Source organism: Ochlerotatus camptorhynchus, unplaced genomic scaffold, assembly GCF_037179485.1.
Source record: "Ochlerotatus camptorhynchus isolate MF236.1 unplaced genomic scaffold, CSIRO-AGI_Acam_v1.1 ptg000556l, whole genome shotgun sequence".
NCBI lineage: Eukaryota > Metazoa > Arthropoda > Insecta > Diptera > Culicidae > Ochlerotatus > Ochlerotatus camptorhynchus.
In genome coordinates, this window is record NW_027041039.1 from 303,410 (window position 1) to 324,856 (window position 21,447).

Sequence of the window (21,447 nt, forward strand, 5' to 3'; positions counted from 1 at the left end):
TGACCTTCCTTTATCAACTTAGCCTCTGTTGCAATATATCTACTAGCATTAAATTTATCCATAACTTTTTGTGTTGACCATGAATAAGGCAATAACGATAAAATTAATAATTTTTCACTTCTTGCAGTGGATGCATTGGAAAACTTTTCCTTCATGTTTTCTAAAACTTCTTTGAGTTCATTCACTTCGTCAACCTCAGGCTCGAAGTTGAAAAGAGTTTTTCTAATACCTTCGTTGATTTCACGGTGCTTCTTTTCGGGGTAGTGGATGTAGTTGAGTTTTCCCACGTCTATCGGTGATACCTGGATTCCTGCAATGCCTCGGTTGAATATCTCGATGTTGACTGGTTGAGTAAATTCTTGGTACGATTGAACTGAAGTAACTCGTGGTGTAGTGGTAAGCGTGATTACCTCTCACCCCAGCAGGCCTGGGTTCAATCCCAGTCGGCGCCGCCGGGATGTTCTGAGGCATAACATCTCTGATCACGCCTTCCTTCGGATGGGAAGTAAAGCCGTTGGTCCCCGGTTCATGAGTTGATGGGTCGATAGGTAGGGTCCAGGTGTGGGAGCTGCCTTCCTGGCACGTCGGTAGCATTGGTGCTCAGCACGGAAAACAAGATCGACGGAAAAAACAAACCAAAGGAAAAGAACTGAAGTAACTGATGTCATTGATGGTACAGTTGTAAGGCTTTCACAGCTCGGTACGACAGGTACTATCACTGTAGTTGGCATCTTTGAGCTTCCGGCAACATGCTGTTCCTCGTTTGAGATGAAAAGAGCTTGTTTATCAACACGAAGACGACAGGACGTGCAAATGCGAAAACCAGTATTCAATCCTGATGCTTCAGAATATCCAATCGATTTTAATTTCTGGATGGTAATATTCGAAATATTCCTCAGCTCTTTCGAGCACTTTACTTCCTCGAACGGCCGAATGCACCTGATAAAACATGCTCGTTCACTCATGTTGCTTCCTGTATTAAAAAAATTAAAATTAATAATCTTTAAAAATGATTTCATTGAAATACAACTGAAGGTTATGCTTACCTTTTAACCAAATGGTGTTACACTTATTTCCTATGATAACTTTTTAAGATGTATGCGGTAAAAAGCAATCTTTGTGATCAACTGCTTGTTTTCACCATTCAAACTCATTTAAGTATCAGATCGATAGGTATAATTTCTACATTAGGTACAGACAGATGTTTTTGGTGTTCACTACTACAGTGTTGAGTATTTGACTTATTACCGTTAAGATCACTGATACAACTATGCAAAATTGAAGACAATGAATAAAAAAGAAAATTCATCGCTAGTTTGAGCATCATTTCACTTTTATTTAGTTCTAGCTCAATATTCATCAAATGAATTTTTTAGTTTTGTTAGTAACGATACCTTTTCATGGTATCAGATGTAATGAATCCTAACTTTTCAATAGGGCCTGTGTAGAAAAACACTAATGAAATAAACATATCTATATTGCAAAAACGGCTTGCTTGATTGCATTGGTGTCTTCGAGAAAGTTGTGCAAAATTAAAATGCAATTCTTGAAAAAATATACACGGTTGAAAAACATGTGTTTTTAATGTAAATGTAAAAATCGTGAAATTTTCAAAAAATCATAACTTTAATCGGCCATAGGTTTCAGAAACACTGTCAAATACCCTATAATATGGGAATTTCCGGAACGAGGACGACGTATAAAGGTTGAAAAATTAGGCTACGCTCCGTTTTGAAATCCAAGGCGGCCATTGGGTATTTCTAGAACGGAAATAACGTGTACAAAATCGATGTTGCACGCCATTGTGGGATCCAAGATCAAATATCCTACAATATGGGTATTTTCTACAAGATGGTGGGCATCGATTTAAAAAAATCTTTCCTACAATACAATCCTACGGAACGGTCATTTTGTACGCGAATTTTATAATTAGGGTCTGTCCATATACCACGCAAACACTTCAGGGGGTTGGCAAATGTCCTTGGTCATTAAAAATAAAATAAAAATATGTATGGATTATTGTCCACTGAATAGGAGGAAGGCATGGCTTATTTTGCACAGATTTTCTTTGTAATGCTGCTTTATTAGTCAACTTAGTTTTCTACGTTGATTTTTATAATAATTATTATTAATTATAAAAAAAAATTATTATATGTTGTAACATTGAAATTTAAATACATTTGAAACAAGAGCCAATGCACAGTGGTCCAGAATAGGTTTTTGCAGGAAAAATGCATTTAGAGCCTCAAATTGAAAAAATGTCCTTATTATCATCGATATAAAAAAAATCAGCTTACACTCAGGTAGACATTGTTCGTCAAACTCGTCAAACATTTTGTTCAGCTAATGTTAAGCAGCTTTGATGAAAAAAATATCTCTTGAATTCACCGATTCAGAGAAATTTTCCTTAGACTTGGGGTCTCACTAAAGAAACAGTGCTTTTGCTCTCTTTTTTAATTTAAAATTTCTCACCAAAGATCAGATAACTGTTGAAACTTCTTAGGATGCAACGTTTGCCACGCAGAACTCGTCAATATCATTTTTTTTATCCATTCATTCATTTGGAAATCTCCACGATAGCTTTGCGAAGCCGATAAATACATGTTTTTTTCATTACAACGTAGATATCTTTTGTCGATCAAAAGTTATTGTCATTATTATTTTAAAAATAAGTCTATTTTAAATGTCAATATCTCTTCTAATGGCAAGCATTAAACATTTCATTGCACAGCACTTGAAGGAGCGTATTTTTATGATATATAATATTAGGGAATTAGAAGTATATAGCTATAATAATCTCTATAAAATCAATATGCGTTTGATCATATTTATAACAAAACATGCGACTCATGATGGTATCCTAAAGGTGGACATTAGGGTGCTTCATTCTGAAAAAAGTGATGAATTTCTGATGGGCCACCCTCCAGTTCGATTCATAGCCCCAAAATATGAACCTGTGCAAAAATTGGTAAAGATTGATGAAGGTTTAGAGGTCGCGCCAATGATTTGAAATTTGTATGGGAATTACTATGGAAGAATTTAAAAAATCGCTTATATCGCTATAACTTTGCTTCTACTTGTCCAAATGTCGAAAAAATTTAGTATGTTATTGCTATGGCAATAAACAAAAAGCCTACAGTTGCTACGCTCAGTTTTGCAGCGTATCAAGAATTATAAAAATGTGAAAAAATGGCAAAATAGGGTAAATTGACAGATGAATATGTACAAGGCAACAACGCCAATTTCATCGCAACAACAACAGGCTTGTTGATCATTGTCATGACAACCACATATTTTTTTTTTTCAACGTTTGGACAACTACAACCAAAGTTAGAGCAATGTAAACGAAAATCAATAATTTCCCATACTAATTCACCAAAATCTCCATACAAAATCCAAATCATTGGCGCGACCTCTAAACCTTCATCAATCTTTACCATTTTTTGCACAGGTTCATATTTTGGGGCTATGAATCGAACTGGAGGGTGGCCTATCAAAAATTCATCACTTTTTTCAAAATGAAACACCCTAGTGGACATGTCCTCTTTTTTCAATAATTTTTCTACATCCTCCTTTTGTCCGAAAATGTCCACCTTTTTAATCCTTGCATTTTTTCCAGTAACATATTCATAAAATTGTTTCCAAAGAGCGTTGTTTGCAGAGCTTATGTGTTTAATTATGTCGCAACCTCATCCTATCTAGCAAATGCCATTCGATGGTGGGACTTGGAGTACACTACAGCTGTCAACCCCCCTACATTTAGGCTGTGGTTCATTTGGTGAATTTTTTACTTATATTTGACAGATGGAAAATTTTCAAATAAACCTGCTATTCTACCAGACTTATTTAAGGCAAACCAGGAATCAATTGTGACAAACAATTTCTCGAAGATCGGACAACAACAGTGTGATTTTCGAGAAGGTTTTTGTCAAAAATGATTCCTGGTTTGCCAGAAATAAGTCTGGTACACGGTTAGAAAAAAGTACCCAATATTAAGTTCTTTTCACTCATCTCGGCACTATAGTGCAGGAACCCAAAAGTAGGTAAAGCGGGTCAAAGTAATTTTCATTTACTTGTGTGCAGTTCGTATGGAATTTTCCACTGGCTTTTTAACCAAAAGTAAGCTAGTTGTACTCAACAGTAGGTAAATATGATTATACTCAACGTTGGGTTCCCACACTTTACTACCCCTGTTGGGTGGTTTTGCTCCTCCGTTTTTGACAACATTAAAAGAAGAAAAGGAGACAAACTAGTCAAAAGTAGGTAAAAGTGAACTTTCCGTTGGGTTCTTTTTTCTTACCGTGTACAATAGCAGTTTTTTTTAAATTTCCTATCTGTCAAATTTATGATAAAATTCACCAAATGGAGCACAGCCACACAGATTGAATCTAACATGTGTTCGATTTTGACGTTCTGATTCTATGGGATTTTATTTTGGCCGCTTCCATACTGTGACCGAAGAGCCGTAAAATCGAATGTAAGGTATAATATCAATAATAGGAATTCTTTTGTATATAACGCTAGGCGCGCCTCTTCGCTCCCACTATGGCAGCGACCTTAGAGTCCTATGCTGAATCAATGGTAAAATAAACAGGTTGCTTAGATTTTCCATGTTGGTTTCCAAGGGGGCGACCCCGGCGTAGTGGTTAATATTCTTACCTCTCACGCCAAAGTCACGAGTTCAAATCTCACCCCCGGACAAGTCACGAATGACCCAGCAGGCCTGGGTTCAATCCCAGTCGGCACCGCCGGGATGTTCTGAGGCATAACATCTCTGATCACGCCTTCCTTCGGAAGGGAAGTAAAGCCGTTGGTCCCCGGTTCATGAGTTGATGGGTCGATAAGGCCTGTACTCGAAAAAAAAATGCACCAGACAAAAGTGTTCACCAAAAATTTATTTAAAGTGGTTAAGGTTTTTTTTTTAAACTTCCAGGGAATGAACTAATACATATGGATTATGTTTCGGCATAATTACTTTATTCAATTTCCTTTCCATCGCTGAAAGCCCACACCTTTCCCTTAAGACCCCTCATTACATATTGTGCAACGGTGGAGCCGACCTTTTTGGTCACTTTCATCCATTCTTTCTTCAACTCCAGCTCGTTCTTAAACACCTTGTACGATTTTCGAACTTTGGCCTTCATTATGGCCCAAAATCTTTCCACCGGACGAATCTCTGGTGAATTTTGGGGGTTGGCGGTTTTTGGTACAAAAACAACGTACCAATCCAACGTCGATCGCGTGTAATGGCATGATGCCAGGTCCGACCAAAATAATGTCTCGCCTCCGTGGGACCGCAGGAAGGGCAACAGACGCTTCTGGAGGCACTCGGTGTGGTAAATTTCGCTGTTGATGGTACCCATTGTAATGTACGGTTTACTCAGTTTACCGCATTGGCATATGGCCTGCCAGAGCAAGTATTTTTTTGGCGAATTTGTCCACTTTCTTCTTCCTTATGTCTTCCGAACCATCAAACCGTGATTTGGCAACGTAGAACTCCAGCCCCGGTATCTGCTTTGCGTCTGCCTTGATGTAGGTTTCATCATCCATAACCACACACATCGGTTTCGTTAACCACTCTCGATACAGCTTCTTTCACGGGATTTGGGCGCCGTGTTTTGTTGATCACGCCGGTTTGGTGCCTTCCGGACCTTGAATACACGAAGCCCAGCACGTTTCATGGTTTGCTGAACGAACCAGGCGGAACACTTTGCCTTCAGAGCCGCGTCACGAATCGAGAGGTTCGGATTACGCTTGAAATAATCCAACACCTTCCGGGCCTTCCCAGGGTCAGCTGTCTTCGTTTTCTTCCAGCCCGCCGCTCGGTCGTCTGGGACTCCTTAAACGATTTTACCACCCGAGACACAGTTGTATGGGTGATTCCCAGTTGTCTTCCGATCCATCTCATGGTCGCAGTCGGATTTTCCATGACGGCGCGCAAAATTCTCCGGCGATTTTCTTCTTGGTTCGATGACATCTCATAACCACTGAACCGATTGTTATGAAATTTTGCACATGTAAACAATTCACTCCAAACTTGTTATACCCAGATTTTCATCAATTTTTACCCACGGATAAAAAAGTAAAAATAGTGCATTATTTTCGAGTACAAGCCTGGTCCAGTCGTCGGTCGTCCGGTGAGAACTGCTTAAATCGCAACGCTCGTGTTGGCCTCGACCATTTTCCGTCGTCAATTTTGGAAGTCAGCAAATTTTCCATATCGCTCGCTTGCTAACTCGCCCCGGCTAAGTGATGAAGCTCCAGAGAAATCACGTCTGCCATGGTTAGGTTTCTAATAAGCTTGACTTCCATGATCTTCGGGACATCCGTTGTTGAATTTTCGTGTTGAATGTTGACTTTGGCTAATCTGTTGGACAAGCTATTGATAAAAATGGCTATGCCAATTATGATTAATGGAAAAGCTATTCCTTCGAACATGGTTATCTCTGGCCAGTGAAAACTATTAGTTTGTAGTTTGAGAAATTCCAGATCATTTCTGATTTACAGGTGAAACATATGGAGATGTTCCAGGTTCAAGATGATTAAGAGGTGTTCGTTTTCTACAGATATGCCATCTAGTGGAATCTGTAAAGGTGAATCATGATGATGATGATGATGATGATGATGATGATGATGATGATGATGATGATGATGATGATGATGATGATGATGATGATGATGATGATGATGATGATGATGATGATGATGATGATGATGATGATGATGATGATGATGATGATGATGATGATGATGATGATGATGATGATGATGATGATGATGATGATGATGATGATGATGATGATGATGATGATGATGATGATGATGATGATGATGATGATGATGATGATGATGATGATGATGATGATGATGATGATGATGATGATGATGATGATGATGATGATGATGATGATGATGATGATGATGATGATGATGATGATGATGATGATGATGATGATGATGATGATGATGATGATGATGATGATGATGATGATGATGATGATGATGATGATGATGATGATGATGATGATGATGATGATGATGATGATGATGATGATGATGATGATGATGATGATGATGATGATGATGATGATGATGATGATGATGATGATGATGATGATGATGATGATGATGATGATGGTCCCACCTCACCCTACAAAGGTTTGAGTTGGACGATTTATCTTTAAGATAATTAAATATGAAAATTTAACCAGGTTTGCAAACAAAATCGAACTGGTTACAGTAACAGATATAAATTCCCTCTAGAGTTTACCATTGATTCACCTCTTAGTTCGCTTTTTTGTCTAAAAAATTAATAAGTATTACAAGCAATCAAGAGTTAATGAACAATTAACAAAGCATCCTATTACACTAGCAACCCCGCAATCTGATGCTATCATAATTTCCAGCAATGTCAGGAATGCTCACGAACCCCTGACATATGTCAGAAAACTTACTACTAACTCAAGGTATCTTCCAAATAGGCTTCAAGATTGCATTTTTTTTATCAAATTTTAAATTCAGTCCTCTATATCCGTAATACGCGCGCGAGGCTCAATAATCGAAACTGATACATTTTAATGATATAATTTTTGATTTAATACCTGTACTTCCCTCGGAATTTACTCACTAGATGGCGCTTAAACAAAAATGATCAAGCTGTGCCATTTTAAATATACATTATATAACGTTATCTACAGATCCCGTTCATATGGATGGTATCCGTCTTCAGCAAAGTTGTGCAGTTGGACAAACCCTTTCTTAAGAAAAAGAGTTTAGTTCAGGATTCACATTCGCTGATGTGACACTCATTTTGAATTGCTTGTCACAATTTAACACGTAACCAATAGCTCATACCGTAGTAGGCTGTGTATAAAAGAAAATGATTTACTTAGTTTGACAGTTGCTCCATGACGAAGTGGCAGCGTATTCGTGATTTGCCCCACACGCAAATGTCGCAAAAAGACATTTCAATCGCCGTGAGAGTGGGGTTTTTCAAAAGGGTTTTTGGACCGAGAAAAGAAAGGACAACTATCCGCGAAGGTGGCCACAGGTCGTCCGAGGTCAGGTCGGGTTCCGCGGGGTTATCGCTGCTATCAAAAGGAAGATTCGGGTGAATCCAGTGCGTTCAATAAGGAAAATGGCAAAGGAACACGGGATCAGTGACTTTACGGCACGCAAGATCGTAAAGGAAGATTGCGGGACGAAGTCGAGGGCACGGAAAAAAAACTCACATGTTTACCAACCGCATCCGGGAGCTACGAGTCGAACGATGCAAGAAAATCTTGAACTTCCTTAAGCGAAAAAATCCAGTAATCCTGTTCACCGACGAGAGCATGTTTACCGTTGATCCTGTATCAAATTCCAGATCCGACCGGTATACGAGTTCTCTTCCGGTAAAAGACGTGGCCGACGAGCACAAGAACGTGTATCTGACCAAGCATCCTGCTAGCGTTATGGTGTTTGGATTGGTAGCTTCCGCGGGCAAAAAAATGGACCCGGTGTTCATTCCAGAAGGCGACAAGGTCAACACGGAGGTCTCCCTCGGGATTTTAAGTAAGTATGTTCTTCGGTGGACCAAAGAATAGTACGGGACGAAGCCAAATGTCTTATTTCAACAAGATGGGGCTCCGTGCCACACCTCGAACCGCACTCAGAAGTGGTTGCAGGAACATCTTCCGTTCTGAGCGAAGGATATGTGGCCGCCATCCAGCCCCGATCTTAATCCGCTTGATTACTCAATATGGCGCGTCATGAAGCGTGTGGAGGCCGTACTTGCAGCAAGTGGAAACTCGATCGATGATTAACATAGTTTAAGACTCCGAGAAACATCCCCCCTTTGAATAAATAAAAAAAATCTCGAAAACGAAATTTTTGAGAATTTTTTTAATTTTGACATTGCTCAATGGTGCAAACATTATCACCCATACGGTACACTGTTAGCACACTCGATTTTAGCTCTAGTTTCAATAAGTGCCTACTGCGATTAGATACTCCAGTATTTAGTCTTTAGACCTCTAAATTAACAAAAAGTGATCTTTTTTCTTTTTTTTTCCTTGATTTGTTTTCCGTTTATCTTGTTACCTTGCAAAGCACCAATGCTACCAACGCCAGGGAGGCAGCTCCCACACCTATCGACCCATCCACTCATAGACCGGGGATGAGCGGCTTTATTTCCCTTCCGAAGGAAGTCGTGATCAGAGTTTTTATGCCTCAGAAAATCCTGGCAGTGTCGACTGGGATAGAACCCAGACCTATTGAGGTGAGAGGCAATCACGCTTACCACTACTCCACCGGCACTGCTAAAAGCGTGATCTGATATTTTATCAAAGCGACTCAGACTCATTCCGCTTTACTCATCTTGAATCACAGTGACACCAATAAGTTCATGATATATTTATATATACTATGATTCTCCATTAGTGCAAAAACTTGTTCATCTACCCTACCCCATAATGATTAAACATCAATGAACACGGTTGCTGCATCCCGTTGGATCTTTTCTGGCAACGGTTTGGAACATTATACCGTATTATGTCACTTTCTCGTCCATTATCGTAATTAAAAGCACTTTACGAGTATCATCACCAACCATTTATCTTCGTCGTTTGTTTCTACGCTCGGCTCAGAGTGAAATGTCAAGTGGAAACCCCGTTTATGCAAACAATCACTGACTCTGTTCAACGGATCGCAAACGCTATGGTGGTCCAAAACAGTTTTAAATCTTATCATAAAGCAGCATCTTTCTGTAACTCAAAATTCTACCCATGGATTTAAAGCTTATCCACGTACTACAAAACAATTTCCACAAAATCAGCAACTACACTGCAATCGGAACGATCATCCAGTAGAAGACACAAAGAAAACCCAGCCGAACGAAATATAAAATACGTACAAGCTTAATTGCAAGTCGTTTCCATTGTCCTCTTCTAGAACACTATCAAGTTCTTGATGGAGTGGGAGAAAAAGCATTCCTGCAATAATCGCAAAGCATCATGGTCGGGCACAATACGATCTCAAGCACAAGTGCTGATATTTTACAGCGAAAATAACGGAACTGACCTGATCCAGCAACAACAATTTATCCCCTTCCGCATCCGCTAGAGCTAAATAAGCGAGGTAGTTAGCTGGCATTTATCAAATTGGGCTAGTGACGGGTTAGATTGAACCTTTTTTTTTAACGACGATATCGATTTCGTCTGGAGCCACCATCGCCACGAATCAGTATCAACTTACATTTCGTGTACAATCACAATTCTCAACAATAGCACAAATCCATCCCATCTGCTCCCCCTCACGCTATTCACCCGATTTACAGCATAAAGCAATTGCAATGCACAACCACAAGAGAGACCAGCTTGATATCAAAAGGGATGCAATTCCACAATCGAAGCTTTGCATGGAAATTCCTTTTGTTCGTCATACTAAAACTAGCAATTTCAGCTCTGCTATGATCTATGGGAACATATTTCAACCCGGTCTGTACAGGGGCATTCCATATGCATTTGTGGACACATATTCACTGGGGCGTATAATTGAAGATGCTATGCTAGCAATATGAAAAAGCAATACAATCGATAACCAACCCCTATTGCGCCCGTCAACAAGCCAACAACGAGCAGATGTATTTTCAATTCGATACAAAGTGAATCATTATTGAAACATAGTGATGCGCAATTAACGGGAAAATTTGCTTTATCATTTCAGCTGGCCTCGAGGAGGACTGCGTGGACTTTCAGGGAAACTCGGTGGCGCACGGTCTGCTGTACGTACCCGGACCGGGCGTGTGCAGTCTGTGCGTGTGTTACCACTCAGAGCCGCTCTGGTGCAAAGCAATCTACTGTGATCCCCCCTATGTAAGTACCCAATAACTCTCACCATTATAACAAAAGGACGAAATTCGATGACAATTGGGTGGGTTGATGTGTTTGGTCAGATTGTTTCCCGGGTATAGTGACCACTCTCAAGATCTGACCAGATCTTCATGGGATCGATAAAACGGGAGAATCCATTTCATCTTTTTGGTATCGTTGGATCTGGGGTCACTTTGTGCTTCTCGTAACGAAACACTTTTTCTACGAACGTTTGCATGAAAAAAAAATTCGTTTCTAAATGCGTAATTTCGCCCCTGATCAGTTGCAGTATCTTTTATTTTTATGATTTTGCTAGTACGTGGTAGTGTTGTTAATTGTTCGTGAAGAACGATCCGTAAATCGGTAAAATTGTTTCCATTGCGTTGATTAGTGTTAAATTTAATGACCAAAAACGGTCATTCAAAAAGCTTTTTTTTTTAAAGTGAGACAACAAATTTAGAATCCGTCGTATTTCTTCGGCACCAAAAAAAAACCCTAAAATTTTGGACACTCCATTGAATTCTATGGTTGGCCCGTAGATCCATAGTAAATCTAAAAATTCGTAGATCTACGGATAAACCTGTAGAACTGACCACACTGGAACGAAGTGAGCCTGAGTGATGACACCGCTTCTTGTTTTGATTTGCGCTGTACCGTCAGCTCAGTGGTATGAGTTTGTACATGTATAGATGTTGGTGTGCGTGTTTTCTTCCAACACTGCAGTTCAACGTTGTACCGTCTCAAACCGTTTGGCGCTGTTATCTGTCTCTGTAAATTCCAAAGAGTGCTTTTATACAAAATATCTCGATTACTTTTTCTAAGGGACCTATCAGCTTTTGTAAACAATGCATTTTATCGTCGGTTTGGCGTAACTACTGGCTCACCCACGCATACTAACACCACTATCACATAGGGGGAAATTTCCCCTGTCTGATATGGTGCATATGGTGATATATATCAAATTTCAAATATCTCTAATTAGTAAAATAATCCATTTCTCAGCTAGGTGAACAGGTTGATTGACGTATGAATTGTTCTACATATTCTTACATCACTTCAACATGCAGCACTACAGTCTCTTCTATGAACATTAGGGTGCCAATTAATGTATGGTCAGCAATTTAACCTCGAATTTTCAGAACATGGCATGTTCAAAATGCGTGTTTCCTCGGAAAAGACCCTGTGCAAAACTTGGGCTCAATCGGACGTGATTTAAGCTGCCGCAAAATTGGCAAAGCTTGAGTTTTTAGAAAATCTAATAATCACCTACATGATATTTCGCAAATCGATTTTTAATTTTTGTTGCCATGACATAAAAATGCATGGAACGTCTAGATCTGGTGTTTATTTTTTGTTAAAAAACAACTTTCTGGGACTTTGAATTTTTCCATGAGAAATGGATCATTGATAAATTGGATTCTAAAAATATTCACAACTATTTTCAAACTACTAAAATATAACTTAAAATATCACAAGCATCTAATACATGATGCTTTACCATGAAGGTTGATTTATAAAAAAAAAAAAACATTTATTTGAGCAAAAATCAAAACTGAACCACATTCTTCTAAAAATGAAATGGAAATTGAAATACTTTCCATAAGAGCAACACCGTTATTTCATTCCCATCTGGAACAAAAATTCTTTATGTAATATTTCCCTAGGGTCGTTTGAATTACTTCAGGCGTGAGGCTTGCGATTTACATAGTTGGAGATGCCCAACGACAAATATCATATTAAAGTGTTTCTTATGTAAAAAAGGATGGGAAACAAGGTGGTGCACTAAAATTGAAAATTTAAATTGCGGTTGAAGTTTTCAAACGTGAATTAAACATATTTATCAATACTGTTTAGGAATAATAGTTGCAAATTCAACGGGCAAAGATAGATAGCCGCCTCCTATGGAACGTCAATGAGGACCCCATGGGTAGCGATCATTACCCAATCATGATTCGGCTAAACTCCAAGCCCGCAGAGGACACTCGCCGACCGAGAGGAAGTGATCCTCCAAGCGGCCTCTGAAACAATCCCACGAAGTACCCCCAACTTGAGCCGTCGAGCCCTCCCCTGGCTGAGTTCCACCACCAAGGAAGCGGTAAGAGCAAGGCAAAAAGCTCTCAGAGCAGTCAAGCGACTACCGTTGGAGCATCCCAGTAAAGAAGCTTCCTTGGCTCTCTACAGGTTAAAACGAAACGACTGCCGTCAGACTATACGAGAGGCAAAGCAACAAAGCTGGGAAAATGTCCAGAACGGCATCAGCCTAGAGTATTCAGGAAGTGAGATATGGGGATGAATCGACACGATCAGCGGGAGAAGGAGGAGTAAAGGCATGACACTATAACACTTAGAAACTATCACCCGGGACCCGGCTGTCATTGTGGGCATCCTCGGCGAACATTTTCCGGACTTCTCCGCCATCGGATACTACAGCGAGCACTTCAGTCGAACTAAAACAGCATCAACACAATCAATCGCCAACATCACCAGCCCTGAAGAACCTGTAACTTCAAACATCAACCAGCCGGACGAGCTCAACCTTACTTTATCCAAGGCCAGGGGAAATTCAGCAGGCCCAGTGGAGGTAGGTTACATCCTCTTTCAAAACGTCCACTCGGCTGGAAAACTAAAGCTCTTAGAGCTATTCAATCAAATTTGGTCCGAAGACTCCATCCCTCATGGATGGACACCAGTGTTGGCAAAATCATCAATCAAATTATATTTTCCGCTCTCATACGCTCTCAATATCACGCGTGATATTGGAACAAAATATCATGCTTGATATTGATTTTACGAGCTCCTTTGATATTGCGAGACTATTCACAACCTGCAAAAATCAAGCGGATACACAGCAAAAAAATAATTTTGATATCACATCAAAGTGGATGCACTACAATCATGTCGAAAATTTCATGTAATTTTTATGACCACATAAATAAACAAATGCAGTAAAAGCAGCGTAATGTCAGTTCATGCATTGTATTAATGATAATTTTGTCCTTTTTAGCAAGTAATATTACACCATATTTTCGACATGATTGTAGTGCATCCACTTTGACGTGATATCAAAATTATTTTTTTGCTGTGTAGTTGACTAGACACAAAAATGATTCCATTGCACATCGTTTTCTTAGAATAAGCAAGTATAGTTTGCTATGGCAGACACGAAGCGACTGCTGCCAGCCGTTCTGGAAGTTTCGGTTGCGTTCGGGTGGAAAACAAAAATCATTAAACTCAATCTCACCACAGTTTGTTGAGATTTACAGCTGGTGAGTTTTGTTAGCTTGATATTCCAAGCTGCGATATTACAGCTTGCAAAATCAACCGCAGCTGTATGCTTGTTGATTTTTGTCTACGAAAATCAAGCGTGATCTTGGGCATTGCTGAGATTTGATTTTTTGATATTTTACCAACACTGATGGACACATAGTCCCATAGTCCCCAAACCCGGAAAACCTGACAAGCAAGCGATGATTTCCGATCCATCTCCCTCATCTGTTGCGCCACCAAATTAATGGAGGGGATGATCAACAGGCGGCTAATGCACTTCCTCGAATCCAACGATCACCTCGACCACATACTTCCACTCACTCGGTCAAACCATACACGACGCCTTCTCTTCCGATCAGCACAGGTGCTCCTCAGGGCTCCGTTATCGCGGCCACCCTGTTCCTCATCCGAATGAACGGAGTTTTCAGCAACCTCCCGGAAGGAATATACATTTTCATGTACGCGGACGATATACTCCTGGTCGTAGCCAGGATCACGGTCAAAGCACTACGAATCTTCCTTGGTGTACCCACATGCCATTATCCACATCTGTCAGAAACTACTTTGATAGGAAATTATCCTTCTCAAAAACCTTTGACGAAACAAAGGCCAGCTGCAAGACCTGGATTAACATCCTGCGCACCCTGCAAGGCCGGCACCCAGACAGCAATCGGTTCACTCGACTCCATGTGGCCAAGGCCATTATAAACACAAAGCTGACATACGGCATAGAAATCACACGTCTAGCCCAGGACCATAATTTCGGACTGCATCGAAAGTGGCTCCCCACCTTTCGCAAGACTAATTACGAACACGATCTGCCGTAGAGCAATCAACCTGGACGCGAAGACTACAGGCGAGGGAGGGTTCCTCTTGATGGAGGCCAACCAACTCCTGATAAAGTGGGCCAGCCAAGAGCTCCCTTCAGTGAGCAGGGTTCACCTGGACCGATTACTCCATCAGAAAACAAGTTCAAGGCAAGTTCTAAATCGAAAAATACAATCTTCATACCATCCGCTACTCCGATGGCTCAGTGACCTGGATGAGTGTTGGCATCGAGATAACAGAATAGTTACCGACTCGACTAGTGTAGTGGAAGCTCTGCATTCATACCTCTCCGAACACCCGTGGATCGAAGACATCCACACCCAACATCACCTTTGTTTGGAGCGCGGATCATTGCGGGGTACGTGGCAACGCCGAGGTCAACCACCTGGCGGCCTCCGGCAAAGTGGGTCAACAAAGCTTCCAACGACTCATGGGCCTCCGCCCGGAACGATGCTAGAGAGCCTTTCATTCGGAAGGTTAAAGGGATATCTTCCAATGGGAGGTTCCTAAGAACCATCGAATGCAAGTAAAACTCCGTCGAACATGCCATCTGTCACTGCCCTCAATACGAGGGCCCACGCATGCTATACAGCATTGCTGGTAGTATCCTGGATGCCTTGATGGATGACCCGACAAGAACTGCGGCCCTCAACGGTTTTCTCCGAGAATTCAATTTAATCGACCGAACATGACACTACTTGCGACACTGAACCCCTTCACGAAGTCTGCTGTCGGTAATTTTAACGTTAAAACTGAATAGTACCACAAAGCATGAAACCCCGGCTACCCCCCTAAGGACAACGAACCAAACATTCAAATATACCACGACCAGACAAAAACTCGTATAAGCGATCAACGCAACGAAAATGACACCCCCAAGGTAAACGACCAGGCAATATCGACGAATACCAAACGATTATCGACAGCATATACAGCAATGACAGCTTACGGCACTACCTTCTGGAGCCCCAGCAATCATTGTGGAGGGGGCCTTCTGCACTTCCAAGTCACAGGAGAAGTCTCTTCCGGGCTCCGCAAACCACCTTTTAAAAAAAAAAAAAAACTATGTAATTAAAAAAACGGCAACTTGATAAACAAAACCAAAGCAATACCAGTTGCAAATTTAGAGTTATTGACAATCAAAAGTAATCAACCTGGATGAAAAAAAAGTACTTTATGTTGTCTGTAGGTTTATTCGCTCCGGAGATATTAACAAAAAAAATGATGTGCTTTTTGGAAAATTACGAGAAATAGAAATTGCTCCCCTTGACCGATTTAACGAATTTGGATTTTTTTTATTTGGAGCAAAATAAACGTCCCCTCCAAATTTGTGCAAAGAGGTCCACTTTACTTTTGACATTTTTCGCGGTAACTTGACACGGAATGACTCATTTAGAATTCTAGTAATGGATGAAAATGAAATAATAATTATTTTTAGATTTTTGCTCAAAAATGTATTTTTTGGACCACCCTATTGAAAAATAAATGAACCACCCTCGTGAAACATCACGTATTGGTGAGGGTTTTGAATGATGTACAAGTTGTTTGAAAATAGTTTTTATTTTATTAGTTTTATAATTTTTTTAAGAGGTGATGAATTACATTGTGTCATGTCTCGTTAAAAAAAAACAGAATTCCAGAAAGATGATTTTTGACAATTTTTTTCTGTATATCACCAGATCTCGACGTTTCATGTATTGTTTTGTCATTTAACATCAAAAAATAAAAATCTATTTGCGAAATTTCATTGGGGCGATTATTTGAGTTTCAAAAAAACTCAAATCTGGTCGGTTTACGCTATCTCAAATCATGTCCGATTGAGCCCAACTTTTACACAGAATCTTTTTTCAAGGTAATTACACATATTGCACATGGACCATTTAAAAAATTCAAGATGGCTATTTTCATTGGCACCCTAATGAACATTCCTCAGTGGGTGTGTCTAATGCTGTTCTACACCGCATATTCCAAGTATGAAAGGATATTTAAAACATGCAAAACTACATTGCATGACATGGGCTGTCATGATAACTGTCAGACTCTGTTGCTCTTTACATATTCCTTTTCAATGTACTCGCTTTTCTAACGGATGAGTTGCACGAAACATAGCAACAACAGGTTGGTAGGTGCATGGGGAATCGATCCACTGCATGGCGCCCCATAGGCAAGTTACATGAACGCAACGTTCTTCGTTTCATTCGAAAGACAGGAAGCTGATGCATTGGAACCGATACATGTTGATACTGTTGATACACATAGTTGCAGTTTTCCGACTGGTTGTGCTCTTTGAGTGTGGTAATAAATTATCAGTCTAATCAAGGATCTACTTAAATTGAATATATTCTCGACTGTTTGAACAAGTGAAGCTTTAGAATGCTCCTACTTCATCTGGCTAAAAGTTGAGTGCACTGCGACTAATTGAGTGAGAGGAACTTTAATCCAGCGAATTTCCAGTTATTGCCAAGAAACTGTTTGTACCACACTCCGCGCTAGATTCCAAAGAACTATGATTATCAACATTCATTGCCAAAAATGCCCATCAAGCACTTCAAGAAAATTTTAATTAAAAAATTTCAATTTCCCTGTCAGTTCGAAACAAATTACAGTGCAACATCTGCCAGCCTGAGCCACTTCGTGCAAAACAGTTTTCGCCTATCATTTTTCATTTGCGTTTATCTCGTGCCAACGCAAACTCGGTGATAAAAATGCACCAGTCATGCCCGGTGCATTCCATTTGCTGCAATTATGAATGTTTCTCATTATAAACGGCACCACCACCAGTCTAAGGCGCGCGCGTGTGTAGGCGGCAGAAAGCACGATCCATTTGCCACCACCTTTTTGCTTCATTTTTCGTTCGCCTGCTCGCCCCCACCGTGGTAGAACATAATTGTGGGAGGGGGGTGGTGCAATGGCAGTGAATTCGTTCACGTAGACCTCCTAATCAGCTCACTTCCTGATGTCCCTGTTGTTGTAGATGCTATCAAAAGAGCTATGTGTATTTTGCGCGAAGAGAGTACCTACGGCACTGATGAGACTGCTGCTGCTGCTGAATGAAAACCATTTCTTGCAAATGTATAAGAAACACCGCTCGCCTCCGAAGCATGAACGCGTGGCGGATAACGAAGATTAATGTGACAGGGCAGAAGATAAGAGCAATTCATCTGAATGAGGTGAGCCCGTCCTATATGCATGTTTCACGGATGCGTTGGATGCAGGTTGAAGCAATTCCCAGGAAGAGAGCTAAACTGAAATGTAGTACATCGAATGTCAACGCAATTATTATGATGAGAGTGTGGTATGGTGCCCTTGAGCTCCGCAATATTTACTCTTGATAATGGTTGGGTAGTTTTTAGTATCATAGTTATACATCTGCAAAAAGAAAACATCAACTGGTGCTGCAATCCTCGGTGGCAGGGCAGAACAATCTTAACCCTGTCACGGTACGATAGAAACGAGAGAAAAGTTTTCCGGAACGCTGACCTCGTACTGATAAAGTTTACGCTGTAATTTTAACTATACAGCTCGAAAAAGTAGAGTAAATATCTATTCAATATGATCCACGAAAATAGAGCGTCGTATATCATACAACCAGACAGTGTCCGGAAAATCATTCTCAAATATCATTCATTGAGCATCCCTGCGAGAATAAACTCGCTTGCGAATGTGGCAGACCACATTCACGGATGAGATTCTAATGCATATTTACACATTCACACTCACAACGCTGAACAATCTTTTCAGCTTTAATCTCATAAAAACCACTCCAACGTCAATTGATAGCATGCTTATGCATGTTGTATTAATTTTCCAACCCCTGATGCACAAGCAATAGTAAAAACAGTGAATAACGCGAATAGATAGTTTAATGCTGATAGGGGGATTATCGAAATGCTCTGTGTTTTCACTGAAGGAGCACTCGAGAGCGCACTCAAATGCAACTTCAGTGAAAAAACAAAGTATGGCTCTGCGGTGCGGAAATTTTGAAATTCGATAGGAAAATTAATGTATGTAATGTATGCAAAGGAAACCACTCATTGTTGCAGGCACAACCATTAGACAATGGACTGTCCACCTCGTACGACTTGATCAAGTACAACACTTGATTGTATTCAATTTAACATTGTATGAAGGGCCAAAACCGGAGGGCGAACCTGTAAGCAGAGACACTTACGCTTAGTCCGCGGGATCAAATAGAATCTCCTTCCAACAATAAAATCCTACAACCCGGAAATGTAGAAACCATCGCACGAGGGGATGACCCAATAAGTGGGGAAGAAGAGCCTGCCTTTAATTCACGATTTGTTAACGACAGGAAGTCCCCATCCAAATCGCTTCAATCGGGTGCCCTGCTTGGACCGTCTCATACCCAGCCTAGAATGTGTCATATAATAATGGAATGAATGTTAAGAGAACAATGAAGGAAAGATCTCACCCGATATGTTGTAATGGAATCCATGACTTCACGGCGATTTCGAAGAGCTCCCATAGAGTAGAGGACCATTTATATCCTTCTGCAGTTAAACAAAAACTATCGTCTCTTTAAGACTCTCGATAGAACTACACGATGAAATCGTGACATCTGAACACGGTGCACCAGCTTCCCAGGAGGCAATGCAATTCGCAGGCACACTTACAACCGCTGGTTACAAAAAAAAGCCTTTCAAATAAACGGATCCAATAAACGTCACTCTTGCGAAAGCACACCCGTTGTCGTTAAACAGCAAAACAAAAAAGGAATCGGTGAGCAATTTTGTGATACGGAATTTTCACTGAAAATCAACCGAGAATGCACGAATTTCACCACACCCAACTGCGAAACACTTTCAAAATCATTTTTGTTGCACTTTCGATCGAAAACACTTAATTCTTTTTTTTTTCAAAAATAGTTGCCAACGACCAACATCATAAACTGAAATTATAATTATCACTCGCGATCAGTGCTTTTATTTTTCATATCATTCGTTTGAAGATGAACCAATACAACCATTCAATCAATTCTGTGAAAACTAATTCTCACATGACCATAATTTGAAGAGCCCCTTTCTCATTCAAAGCTCATCGTCACTGTCAATTGAGCATGAGCATGATTGACCGCCCACGGTTGCTACTCTGTTATTGCCAGACTAGCTGTAATTACACAGAGAACCAATAGACGATGCTTGGGACTAGCAATCATTCTCAATGTGTAAATACTGGTGATCTCAAACTAGGCAATACCAGCGCCGGCCGCGCCCGAACACAGGTCAAGAAAGGAAGGGGTAGGAATGTGTTGACGTGACACTCGCTTTGATGGAAGCCGAGAACACCGCTGCACTTCCACGAGGAGTCACTGGGATATTGTGTAATAGGGTTGGGTTCGTTTTGGTAAACGATAAGCTGAATTGATGTCCTAACAATCATATAACGCGAAGGAGCTTGGGATTGAATCCACGGTCTTCTGCTCAGTAAGCAAAAATAGTTTGCCACTAGGCAGACGAGCTCCTTTTTAATAATCGAGTTGCTGTTATTACCATCTAGTCATGTTAACAAATAAAACGATTGACGAATCTTGAATGTGGAGGGGCTTGAGATTAGGCTCATGATGTTCTACTCAGTAAGCAAAACCGGTTGCTCTAAGGCCACCTAGCTCCTCATATCACATAATAACGTAACTCAAGTTTTTATAACTATTCAAACCCGGCACCGACGACAACGAAAAGTTTTACAAAATACACGATAAACAAGTGATCTTACCATACATTTTTAATATGAAAGGACCTGGGACCGCGTTTTTTTGTTCAGTTTACAAGCCACTGCAACCGACGATCTTTGAAATCCTTAAACTAAAAGCTACGAAAGAGTACTTAGGCCTTCATTAAGATCCACTTTCACGCGACGTTCAATGTTTCGATTTTCTCTTTACGCATGGTTCAGGCAATCATAACAAGCTATGACCGACGTGACGATTGTTTAAGACCTGGTTAAACAAGCTATTCAAATGAAATTACGTTCTCGAATTTCACTTGGCATGTAATGAGCAACAGAAATACGCGATAATTCATATTTTTAGAGGTTGATGGTCTATTTTAAATATACTAACGGTACTGCCTATGACTACAACGGCGATTACGACAACAGCGAATTTGTAACTTACCGTTTGTCTAGGATAAACACCTTTGCCCGGCACCTCCAACGGTTCTTCATGTCCGCTATCTGTCACTGTTTGCAAAATATGTCATAGAAATTACCTTTGTTGGAATACTTCCTGTATTACCATGGCCATCTGGGAGGAGGGTCGCATCTAGTGCTTTCCCCAGGAACCGTTCACGGCCACGAGCTACCGTCCGTCCAGACTTGGGCAAATCCAGCGAGACATCCTTCAGCTTACTCACAATCTCCGACACTCAATGCAAATCGCAGGCACACTTACGCTAGTTACAAAAAAAACACCCGTGCAAAGAAATGGATCCAATAAACGTCACTCTTGCGAAAGCACACCCGTCGTCGTCGAAAGGCAAAAAAA

The 21,447-nt window shown here is 40.5% G+C and overlaps 1 protein-coding gene across 1 annotated transcript in view; it reads left to right on the top strand.

Annotated features, from left to right (window-relative positions):
• LOC135713478 (uncharacterized) overlaps positions 1 to 21,447 on the top strand; it is a 294,247-nt gene that overhangs the window by 122,967 nt on the left and 149,833 nt on the right. Inside the window, exon 3 of the mRNA XM_065236603.1 lies at positions 10,705 to 10,853. Coding sequence (XP_065092675.1) covers positions 10,705 to 10,853 — 149 coding nt within the window. The remainder of the gene's footprint in view (positions 1 to 10,704; positions 10,854 to 21,447) is intronic.